The sequence below is a fragment of the Dromaius novaehollandiae genome, chromosome 2 (assembly GCF_036370855.1).
Source record: "Dromaius novaehollandiae isolate bDroNov1 chromosome 2, bDroNov1.hap1, whole genome shotgun sequence".
Lineage (NCBI taxonomy): Eukaryota > Metazoa > Chordata > Aves > Casuariiformes > Dromaiidae > Dromaius > Dromaius novaehollandiae.
The window spans coordinates 123302895-123315405 of NC_088099.1; the positions used below are offsets into that span (position 1 = coordinate 123302895).

Sequence of the window (12511 nt, forward strand, 5' to 3'; positions counted from 1 at the left end):
AACATCTTGTTGCACTGTCCATCTTTACTATACATGTGACAAAGGAGGTAGAACTGTACTCCAGATGATTTTATCATTGACATCATCCATATCTAAAAGCAAATATCTTTGTTAGGTAACAAATTCAATAAAAATCTACCAGAACTCACCACAAGAATTCATAGCAATGAACTAAATTTCATTTAAATGAACAGAAATGCTACATTTTTTATAGAATTTAGCAGAACAGTTTCTATTATGTTATGTGCGAATAACTTCAACCTAAGCTTTTTGTAATAAATTTCTCTAAACAAATAACAGCACTACTGCTTGATTTGGTATGGTTTCAAGGACTAACAAAACTCATTCTTTTGCTTCTATCTAAAATATGACACATCAATGGGCTAGATATTATTTTAGAGTCATTAAATGCAAGAAAATCACATGTATTAGACTAGTCTCATTATATCACATTAAATTAACTAGAGCCTAAGAGAAAATACTTGTATTTTCCTCACATAAGCAATCGTGTTGACTGCAATAGGATTACATAGGGAAGTATAAGAAGTCAGAAGTAATGTGTTTATTAAATCAGCAGTTTATAGCAGTAGGCATTTTGTAGTATCTACGTAACATCTAAAGTGTTGAAAACTCTGCTAGATTCAATATCCTGGAAATACACACAAAACAATGCTAAAACAAACTTACTAGTCCCCAAGATACCAGCAGCAGATGATAGTTTAAATAGAAAGGGAAGAGAAGACAATAACTGAGTGGTATAAACAAGCACTTACCTAGGGGCTGCCCTGCAATGATCCTGGCATTTTCGCCTGCCACTGCAGCCCTTGCATGCCTCTCACTCATGTACTGTACAAACGCGTAGCCTTTGTGCACAGAGCAGCCAACTATTTTCCCATACTTTGCAAAGATTGCCTCTATGTCACCTTTTTTGACAATGGCTGTGTTCAGATTGCCAATGAAGACTCTGGAGTTGATGGACTTGGGGTCGTTCTTATTGGTGACATTGCTGGTCTGTGTTTTGCCGGTCATGGTTGGGTCACTTGGCTTTAACCCTTAAATAAAGAATAAAGAGAATTATGTTTCACAGCATACAGTTACCCATGGTTTTGGATGATTTTTTTTTCCAGCAATAATTCACTTTTTGCTTTTGTGTTTAGGTTGAATGTGGGCTCATAAGAATTATATTTATAAAAAATGCTTATCAATAAAACAAAGGTAGTACATTTTAAAATACTGTTAATAAGTCAAATTAAAACTTCTCATTTTTATAGATATAAAATATACAATACAGCTCCTAATACAATGTTCGGATGGCAGAGCTCTACTGTAATCATATGTGGATTTGTGCTTAGAAATTCAGTATTGATGTTTTAAGGACCAGGCCATCTAGAAGCTGCAGAGCAAGAGGATGAATCATTACCTTATGTCAAAGAAATGAACATTCAAGGCCATGTAGAGAACAAACTCTAACAATGAAAGACATCTGTGCTTTTGTTTGGTAAGGGTCAGCCAGAGCACATTTCTTACCAGTTAAATATCATTGACCATTGTGAGGAGTGCAGAGCAAGTAACACACCATTCTTTACTACAATCGATATGTTTCCATCAGAACAATTTTCTCTATTAAATCAGTGCAGAAAAGAGAAAAGACAGGGGAAGCACAATTGACTGACTTACTCTCCTAAAATTAAAAAAAAAATGAAAACCAAACTTCCCTAATGGTATGAACACAGATCTGCTTGCTGCTTTCATTTTTCCTCCAAAGAGATCACATCCTGGTGTATCTCAAATTGAAACATACACATTATCCTTGGGAAAGATTTGGCAAAAGAAAAAGAAAAAACAAAACAACAACAACAACAAAAAAACCCCAAAAAACCCACTGTTGGCCTTCACATAGCCTCACATTTCTGAAATGCACCTGATTTTGTTAATAGATGTGCAAAGTCCACCTGCCAGCAGGTGATTTCTTCCACTTACATCAATTTATTTAGATGTATGTGAAATGAATAGCCATTATTCCAGCTGGCTACAGGGTTTTCTTTAGCCATATTACACAACATAAATGTAAAAAATATGCATACATTTTAACAGTGAAAACTGATTTTTTAAGTAGGAGATCATTTAAACAGCAGTCAGATACAGGCCATCTCTTACGACAAAGATTTATGTTACTATTCTTTAACCTACTCATACTTTTGATCAAATCATAGTAACAGCTCAGGCAAGACGGAAATCCAATACTGCTCACAGTTAAAGCTCAGTTCATTTCTCAAGATGAAAAGGAATAATGACCTCTATTCTGGACTCCTAAAGCTTGACATTAACTAGCAGAAGTTTAATAATTTAAATCAATAGCTACCATACATTAAGCTAGACTGAAGAAAAAAGAAACAATTGTTATTGAACTCTGCACAATTCCCAGTGAGCAAAATGTCCACAGTTGATGAATCATTACCATAACTAGCAGTACTTTAACTGTCTCCATCAAAAATAATCCAAACCCCACCCATAAGGTAAGAACACCTCATGTAGACATGTGGGCAGTCCTCCAGAGTCTGAACAAATGGTCTGATTTATAAAAAGAACAAGTGCAGTGGAGGTTATTGGTCAAATAGCTTTCGCTTGCTTAACAGCTTAATGTAACAGCTTACTTTACACTACAACACTTAGAGAAAATACAGTAAGATAAAAGCATGTTTTTCCTGTAAGTTTATCCATGTTAAATATGCTCTGAATACACAAGGTACTTTACACAAATTTCATCATGCAAAAGCCAGGAAAAGTGCCTTGGCCAAAAGCCACTCAGCTTTCTCAAGAAACTTAATACCATATATTTCTGGATTTCTGTACAGGTTATACATATTGAAATCAAGTTTATATATAGCTAACTTGAATACTCTCACAATACTTTGTCACAATAATATACTTGGTATTATAATAGTTTGAAGACAAACCTCTAAGAAACAGTGTAAATACTCAGAAATATAATACATGTTGAGCTCCATGTTGGCATAAGCTAGACTGCTACTGTTATCTGAGAACTAGCCAGTTTAGACCCATCTTAGATACACTTACATTTACACAGGAATCAGAGTTACCATAGCATAGACACGTTTGCCTAGAGAGCCCTGATGACCAAAACTGAAGAGGTAACATGAGACAGTGGCTGGATATAGAGGTAAAACTGACAGCAGTCAAGGATGTGGTGAACGGGGCATGTCCGATCCTCCTGGCGCTGTTAAAAGGCACATAACTGCAGTGTGCAAATACCACCTCTATTGGAAAGACTTGATGTGGACAATATTGTGTTCACCTTTGTGAAAAACCAGCAAAAAAGCTGTATCTATCCTTATGTAAAGTACATCTCAAGTACTCAAGTTTTAGCATCTTTTTAGTGGTTGATTAGCAGTGTATCTGAACTGATTTTACTAAGAGCACATAGGTAGTGTCTTACTAGTCTTACGAGTAAGACTGCTGGTCTGGAAAGCAATAGTCTTGGCTTGTAAACCAGTCTCTTCTGCTAGCCTGCTGTGTGATTCTCAGTAAGTCACTTCAGACTTGCATATTTTGGATAAGAGCTGCCTTTCGATGTATTTTTATATAATTCCTAACATAGTGGTGTTGTGATCTCAGCTGGGCCTTTCCAGCACAACTGCTACACTAATCATAAAAATGGCAAAGGGAAAAATCTGCAGGCAATCTTCCACCAGACAAGACTTGCACAAAAATTATAGGCAAAAAAACCCCTTTTAATTATTACCATCACAACTGTTTTCAAAACACCTCAGTATTACACTCTATTGTTCAGCCATTTAACATGGGATTTAGTGAACTATTCCTTTTTTACTTCATAAAAATCCTCATTTTACTTTTTGCCCAGTTTTGCTCTGTGGTAGTTTAAATAGAGTTTGAATAGGATATTGAATGTTTCTCTCTCTTGTAGTTGTTCTTTGCAATGCAAATTTGCAATATTTTTGTGACACAAAAAGAAGTATTTTTCTGGTGGGTTCTCTCATATTCAAATGAGCATTCAGGAAAACGTGCTGTGGAAATTCAAAGGATGAGAATAATATTAAAATTCAAATAATTGAGATTTGATTGTCTTGCTATTCTACGTACAATACTATTGTGACTATTTCATAAATTCAAAGATACACGGGATCTCCATTACAATGAGAAAGAACTTACAGTAAGTTTTATACCCCACTAACAATATGCATCTGTGAATACTGAATTACACCCATCATTTCTGTGCTATCAGTAAAATCACAAACATTTGAAGCCATACAACTACAGAAATAAACGAAACCATGACAGAAATACATGTGAAATTATCTTATCTCCTTGCAGCCTTTAATGGGTATCTTCCTGATTTCCTACTGCAGTGACCATCTGTGATAATAAATAAGCTTGATATGTCAAACATATCTTTTAAGGAATGCTTTACAAGGAGTATTTAACTATCAATGCACTTCATTACATTTTGTTGAAGTTGGCGTAGCTGTTTCAATCTGGAACCAACTAGTCTAAGTCTTGGTACATTTGAACATAAAAGCTATGAACTAGACCATTTCCGTCACTGTCTAGACGTCTGGTTCCAAGAGTAAAGTTTGCAAACCTGTTCTATACATTTAAATTTTTGATACATTGAATAGGAATGCAAATAACTAAAAATGAGATTCATATTATCCAGCACACACATGGGAAAAATCTAAACCAGTCAATCAGCAAGGCTGAAGAGGAAGGCAGATTTTAGGGCCTGGCTCTCTGCATGCTTCCCATACTTTCCTACAAAGTTCAGTTAAGCACCAACAGTACTGCTGTGTGGCTGTGAAACTCCACCTTCAGTATGGAAGATGAACATTTGAACTCACATTTCCCATTTCATAAGGATTGCTTCTCCTATGGGTATTGTGGTTACCTCCAGACCAGTATTTTTACAGTTTTACTATGTCCCAGTGCAGGGAGGAACACAGAACCCAAGGCAAAGGGAAAATGAGCAAGTTGTTCAGGCATTTTGCTGGGGAAGGGAGGGGAGATGGGGTGATCTTACTGGTCCTCTGCTCCCAATGCTGTTTACATCTGTTGCCAATGATGCTTCACAGCAAAATGCTGCATTTAGGTCAATCCACAAAAGCATTTGTGGATTTTCTAGTTGAGATTTTGAGAGCAATTCAGTTCAGCATCTTCCTAGTCATATGACTTTTGTTCATCTTTAGTGACTGATTAGCTCAGCTGGTAAGTTTCTACTAGATATGAAACGTACAGAACTATTTGCCATTCCTTGAATTTACCTTTCTCCCTGAAATTATTATTATGCATTTTCCAATGCTGAATACACCAATGATATCAAACCATAACAATAATGTTAGAATTAAGAACTCAGTCAAACCTCATTGGAGGACAGCAGGAAAGATTTACATTGAAAGCTTTGACTATTAATTTTTTAAAAATAATATCTATTATTTTGTTTCACTTTTTACAAGTTTGTCTTCAATAAGTTTGATAACACTCTCAGCAGCTTCACATAAAAATGTGAAGTCCTGGAGTTTATCCTGGAGTTATTTTCTTTCCTTTGTATATAATACGTTTGCTTCTTTTAAGCAAACAGAAAAAGTCTAAATGTTACTCATAGTGACTTTAGGAAAAATAAGAGTCTACCGAGAAAAACTGAAGCAAGAAAAATTAAAAATGTTTAAAGAACACCAAAACACTTTCTGAAAATGAATTATAACTGTGTTATTTTATAGAGATATTTTACACCATACTTCCATATACTCATTATGCTATACTCTTATTATATATACTCTTTCATTTACTCCCAAAAACACAAATTCAGTTGGAGATCATATATCTAGGACTGAGCCAGGAAATAGTCAATGCTCTGTATTAGATCTATGTGATGACCAATTTTTTGCATATAAAGCCTAGAAACTTAAAGGGAAGACTAACTCTGTGGAGTAAGATTTTTAAATATATAAATTCCCAACACCAACAAGTTATTTTAAGCAATATTAAACACATATCTTAATTTTAAGATTTATAATAATAAAGTTATCATAGTAACATGAATAGTATGCATCTGATAATTGCAAATCCTTCCAAAAACAATGGACAGAGAAAAACTTAAGCAGACTTCTGTTCCATTTCTAGTGGACAGTGAGGTCTGTCTTCACAATGAAATATATTTTAAAGAGTACAGTTGTTAAAAAAAATTGTCACTAGAAAGTTTCGGTGTGAAACTGAAGAAGTGCATTTTGTCAAATATCAAACTTCTTGCTAGCTGTCCTTAGACAAAATCCAGCATTATTACACCTGGTCAGTCTCTGATCCAAAACATATGTTTCTGTTGGGCAGTTCCAAGCAATTTATCTCAGTCCTTCTGTCATCCATCCTCAGTTAATATCTGAACTTCTCGTAAATATCAAGGTTCAAACCTTGATTTAGCAGTTAAGCTTTTAGATTAAGAATCAATAAATATTAAAACACTTATCAAGAAAAAAGTTTAAGGCCAAATGTTCTCTCCTCTTAAATGACTTTTTAGCAACAGTGACAGCATTAATACTTTCATAGTGTAGCAGACTAAGTTAAGACATTTAAACATCGAAAGTGTCCTTCTCTGAGTGAAATGTCCTACAGCATAGATTTATCTTGCACTGGTAATAATATTTTATGGAGAAAATTCAATATTCATGTTAATTCATTTAATAAGCAGTCATTAAAAATTGTTTTATCTCAGCTAAAATCAGTCCTCAAGAAACCCCTATAAAATTTTACATACCTGTTGAAAGTAAGAATATTAGATATACTGTGGGAAGGGAAGGAGAGAAGAGAGAATAGAGAACTATCAGCTTTAAAAACTCTTGAAAAATCCTTTCTTCTTTATATTTTAAATTAATTTTTAATGAATAACTATATCTAGGTTACACAAACAGAGAAAAAAGTTTTTCATAAGATGGTTAGTTTAATCCACATCAAAATATTCTGGGCTTTTCCAATCCTCCTTAAAGTCAAAGAACAAATAACCCTCCCTCTCCTTCCCCTCAACACACAAGATATCCTGTCTTTTACATTCATATGCTCATTTTTATTTTATTTTTTATAGCTCTGTTTTAAGTTTTCCTTTCAATTATTTTTAAGAAGGGGTTGACACATTATGTCTGCAACATGAACAACGCTCCCTTCAAGCTGACATTTCTGGAGCTATATAAATGACAAAATGCATCAATTCTTGCTCTGCCACATCTTGTAGAAAATGAAGGGCTAAAAAATAAAATGATGTAGCAGATTGCACTTCATGTCTTCTTGTCATTCTCTCAAAGTGACAAATACTTTCTCTTTGAGGAAGTTGAAGGAAAAATATCTTTTTTTTTAAATAAAATAACTACCTATTAGCTATAGCATGCAGAAAAATATCATAAGACACCTTTGGGAAAACATTATTTTTGGTAAGTTGTTTAAACATTTTAAAGAGGTGGAACACGCTCACACCGTCTCAGGGACAGCACCACTTCCAAAGACAGAGAGAGAGGAGCAGGAATGTCTGAGGTCTGCACAGGTGGACAGAAGTTACAGGTTCATATTTTCCCCGAACCACCTCATGGCAGGGTGACCTTCTCCAGCCTAAATAGGCAGAAGAAAATGAACACATCTGCAGAAAGTTACTGCAATTTTTCCTGCCATTCACAAGCTCTATGTTCTCAGAATATAGAAAATAATCCTACATAATCATGCACAGAAGTATATTTCCCTAATATATCTTTCTGACCAGTACTCACATATTGTACCCTTTCCATCATTATTTTAACCCCTGTTAAATATAAGGCTTTCTCTCTTTATCAGTTTGCAAAATCAAAGCATAACCTGTCTGGTTAGGCTAAGGAAAGAATTATGATAGCACATACCAGTATCCCTCTGTAAATACAACACAGCAAATTCAGAAGCAAAATATTAAAGGAAAGTCTAAAAACATTATACATTTAATTAGGACTCTAAATAAAGAGAAGTTTGGAATGGGGTAAAGATGTTACATTACATAACCACCTAATCCCATGAAGAGATATGCACTTCCAGGGAATACCTGAACACTCTGGAAATTGAGGTCGCTAAGCAAATTCCAGAACTGAGCCTTCAATAATGCCTATCAGATAATGCCTATCTATTGAAATGTCTCCAGGACAGAAAGTACCCTTCAGATATAGAGCAAGTACACTTGGGATATTTTCACTCTAATGCAATGCACTCAAAAAAAGGGTTAACCTTTATTTTTCTTTAACATGTCACAGTTGTGATCTATGCCTTGGGTATGTCTATGCAGTAAACTAATAATGAAAACATTTCATCTTGGGATGTGCTGCTGGTATATGTTGGAGATAGAACTCAGAAGGATTTTTTCTTTTTAAAAATAAAACTCCAAACAAAAGTTGGTGACTTTTCCCTTCGCTCCCAGTATTTTGACCAGATCTATTTGTAGCCAGCTATCTCATCTTATCCGAGTCATCATTTATCATTTATACAGCAAGCTATTTTAATCTTCTCTCATCAGTCATTCCTGCTGGCTTCTTAATCATTTTTAATGTGTTTCTGACTTTCTCCAATTTCTGTGGCCTAAATCTGATTTCAATCTTCAGCTGTGGCTATATGACAGTAAAAGGTACAGAAGGACTGCTGTCTTTTTCTTCACTTGATGATTTAGTGATTATATGAATTGCCTACAAAGAACCTTAGCTGTTTTTGCTGTCATATGACATTTCAAGCTAATGTCATGTTCGCTAGGATTTTTTTGGTCTCATTTGGTAGTGTTGCTTTCTGTGTGTTTCTGCTTTCTCTTCAGCTTCATATGACTGTGAGGATTAAATGAGCCTTGGCAAGTAAGCCAGTCTCCCACTATTATTTTTATATTTCTAACCTTCCTAATATACTTGACCAGTTTTCTGTGCTCTTAGGGGTGTTTACAATCTCAAAGTAAAACATCTTCTGAAAATTTAATCAGTGAAATGTTTAACACTTTAAAATTTAAAGCTAATATGTAAAATTAGTCCTGATAAAGCTATCTGTGGCATGGTTAGATGCTTCCCCTACAATGAAACTCTCGTTTCAAAGCCTCTCTGTTATGTACTAAGCTGGTTTTCAGCATACATGACATTAGACATAGCCAGGTCAGTATAAATTATTTTTTCAAGTAATGTTTTCTGATACATGCTCTCAAATTCTTAAAGGAACGAGATTCTTTTGGCAAAGATATCTTACTTTTTTTAAGTAATATCAAATTCTTACTGTTTGTGAAATGATTATGAACAGCTCAGAGATGGCCTGTTTAGGCCAATTTTATCCCTCTGAAGCCTCAAAAAAAAAACTTTCAGCAATGTTATTTGGACAAGAATTTGCTCCCTAATGTTTCCTCTATTATTTTACAAGAGTTTGAAATTGAATTTGAGGAATGTCATGGTCCAGGCTGCTGAATACCAAACAAGAAGCTAAGAGCTTCCAAATTGTAATCCTAACTCTGGTACATACTTGATAAGAGGCCTTATGCAAGTCACTTAATATCTCCACCTCATCCACTTTCTTCAGAAACTGGCAATAATACTGATGATATTCCAGCTCAGTGCGTTGTTGCATGAATGAAATGAAAGCTTACAAAGCATTGTAAAAATGCTACAGCACTAGGAAGTTTAATAGAAAATATACAGCTAGGACTTTGTTTTGAGGATTAGTGATATCTTACTTTTTCCCGTCCGTACCATGTAAACCCATATATTTCTAAGTATTTTTCTATATTTTCTATCCATATGTATCTTTGCAAAAATTTTATTCAGATATAGTAGATCAAAATCGTTATTTGATCTTTTATAATGGAGGGATATATTTAAGAGTACTTGACTTTCATAATTAGAAGCAAATTTGAATGAGCATTCTGTTATATTCAACGTTACTCTCATATGTCTGTCTTGGAGATTTATACCAGACTGACTTAAGGGAAGAAAAGTTAGTACCGACAATCAAGTAATGCTCGTATCTGATTCCAGCTCTGCCAGTAACATTCCTGAAATGATGTGGTAAATCACTGGTGTACTGTGCTTTTGCTTTATTCATCCCATGCTTATACCCCATTTATTCAGTCTATCTAGACTTTTGTATGAGTTTTTCATGAACTGAAGCTTTAAAGCCCAAGCATATCTACAAGCTACATGTGATAGAGCACCACATGACTGTAGAGCTTTAGTTTTACTCCTTAAGCCTGTATAGTATGCCTTGAGTTAGCTATCCAAAGTAATGGGCTGTTACGCACCACATAACACCTGAATGCCTTTCTTGTCACTTAGAAAGTCTAGTCTATCTTTTCACATACTAAATCTCATGTGTGTATACCAAAGCTTAAGGTTAAACATGCTCAAGAACCAAGAGATTCCGTCACCACAGAGGATATGCAATGAGACATGTGAAATATCTTTCCTTAAGCAACTGAGACCTTACAGTATTTAGGGTCCACAGTTTGTCAGTGAAATTTCCTGCATGTGATTATAAAAGTTTCCATCATCTATATATGCAACATATAGGCATCTGATGATGAAAAGCTTAAAGAAAATTTTAATATGAAGCTAATGATACAGTTAGAGAAGGCTTATGGTTAAAGTCAGACTCGGATATGGATCTGACTCTAGCTCCTTTTTTTACCACAATCATGCAATCATGGGCAATCAGGCAACCTTATAAACTAGATCCAGAGATTCTCTTGGGCCTCTACCATTTTATAAGCACAAATCCAAAGCTATCTGTGGAACTCTTGTTTCACTGTCATCTCATTCTGAAGGTATCTGAAGTATAATTGCACTTCAGTTTCTGGTATTAAAGCTTAGAAGTAGTTTAACGCTCTAGAGAAGTTCCTTTAAACCTTGTTGAAATGGAGAGGCGTGCTATGTATTGCACTTTTAAGCTTGCTCAATTTGCATACTAAGCATTCGTTGACCTGCCTTGCCTGCACAGACCACTTCAGTAGTTTTCCTCTACCATGGCTATTAAGGGCATAAATCTCAGTTGTGGTGACAGCAGCCTTTATCAGTGTTTTAACTGATAGTCCGATGTTTAGGACATTCTCTGGGACAATGGAAAGCTCAGTTCATTTTTCTGCTCTTGAGAATTAGAATTTATATTCTCTATATCCTGAGAGCATGCTGTGGCTTTCTTACTTAGCATTTATTGTAACATGGATACTTCAGGGTCTTCTCCACCACCCTATGCCCCCGTTGGAGCTGATCCACTTTATATAAATACAGCAATCTACTTCAATCTCCTTCCTTTGTGAAAGCAAGTAATAATTGCTGAAATGAAACCAGTTCCTAGATTATCTTCAAAAGCATTAATTTGACATCTACTTCCTAGTTAAATCTGTGGGAGTTCTCATGCTAAAGCCATAATAGGCACTTATCTTAATACATTAATTATATCTGGCTATTTGTTTTCCAGTTGTGTGCTGAAATATGGGAATTAGATGAAACACATCTATATCACAAGCTTACTGAGAGATCACAAAGCCTTCAATTCCTAAACTATGCCCTATACCATATTAAAATATGCCAGACATTTTAAACAATGTGTTGAAAGTGGTTTCAAATACTGTGTATACCACTGAGGACCCCCAAAATGAGACTATCATTTTTCTCTTTAAAATACATTATGTGTACACACAAAAATTCTTCTCATTTTCCTCTTCCCTGTTTTGTGAAAAGCCAAAACAAAACAGTCAAAACCAATGAGAAACTTTTTTCTACTATTTCTTGATCTTTATAGTCTCAGCAGTAACTTTTGACTGCAGCAGTTAGATATAACTGAGATTTTAATTAATATGGGATACTTACAAGCCTTAATGAAGCTCTGATTTCACATGTAACATTGGATTCTTTTTATTCGAGGAGACTTCTGATGCCCAAACACAGCAATAATAGTCCCTGCTCAGATAATCATTTTATTTAATGCTTTTTTAGCTAATAAATTAAGTCAATGAAATAACAGTTTGACAAAAATATTTTGCTAAAGACATTATCTGAACATTAACCACACACATTAATAAAGGTTTTTTTGATGCAATTCATACAAAAATTATTGTCAACATATCTTTCCCAGTAGTGTGTTACTTGAGCAAATGATGATATTTCAGTAAAACTGCTAATAATTTCATGTCTGCAGATAACTCAGTCTGTGGGATCCAAGTCCAGGTACATCTGAATATGCCAGAACTTGGTGCTGACTGCATATTCCTGCTTTTGGTTAACCCTTTACAGACACCTCAGAAAAACTCAATTTATATTCAGATACAAATCTAGAGTATCAAAGAAAGAAGGCTATGGGTAGTCATTCTCTTTTCTTGTGCTGACTTCTAAACCAAACCTGTCATATTTTCATCACCTTACTCCTAAATCACCATCTCATATTCTCTGTTTCATCCCATCTCTGTCTTTCTCTAAGTCCATTCACACCATTTCTTACTAAAGTCCACTTTTGTTTCTTC

At 34.8% G+C, this 12511-nt stretch overlaps 1 protein-coding gene across 7 annotated transcripts in view; it reads right to left on the bottom strand.

Annotated features, from left to right (window-relative positions):
- RALYL (RALY RNA binding protein like) overlaps positions 1–12511 on the bottom strand; it is a 386784-nt gene that overhangs the window by 197759 nt on the left and 176514 nt on the right. For all 7 annotated transcript variants that reach the window (XM_064507356.1, XM_026109477.2, XM_026109476.2 and 4 more), the window contains one exon: positions 774–1052. In XM_064507356.1, coding sequence (XP_064363426.1) covers positions 774–1029 — 256 coding nt within the window. In that variant the 5' untranslated portion in view covers positions 1030–1052. The remainder of the gene's footprint in view (positions 1–773; positions 1053–12511) is intronic.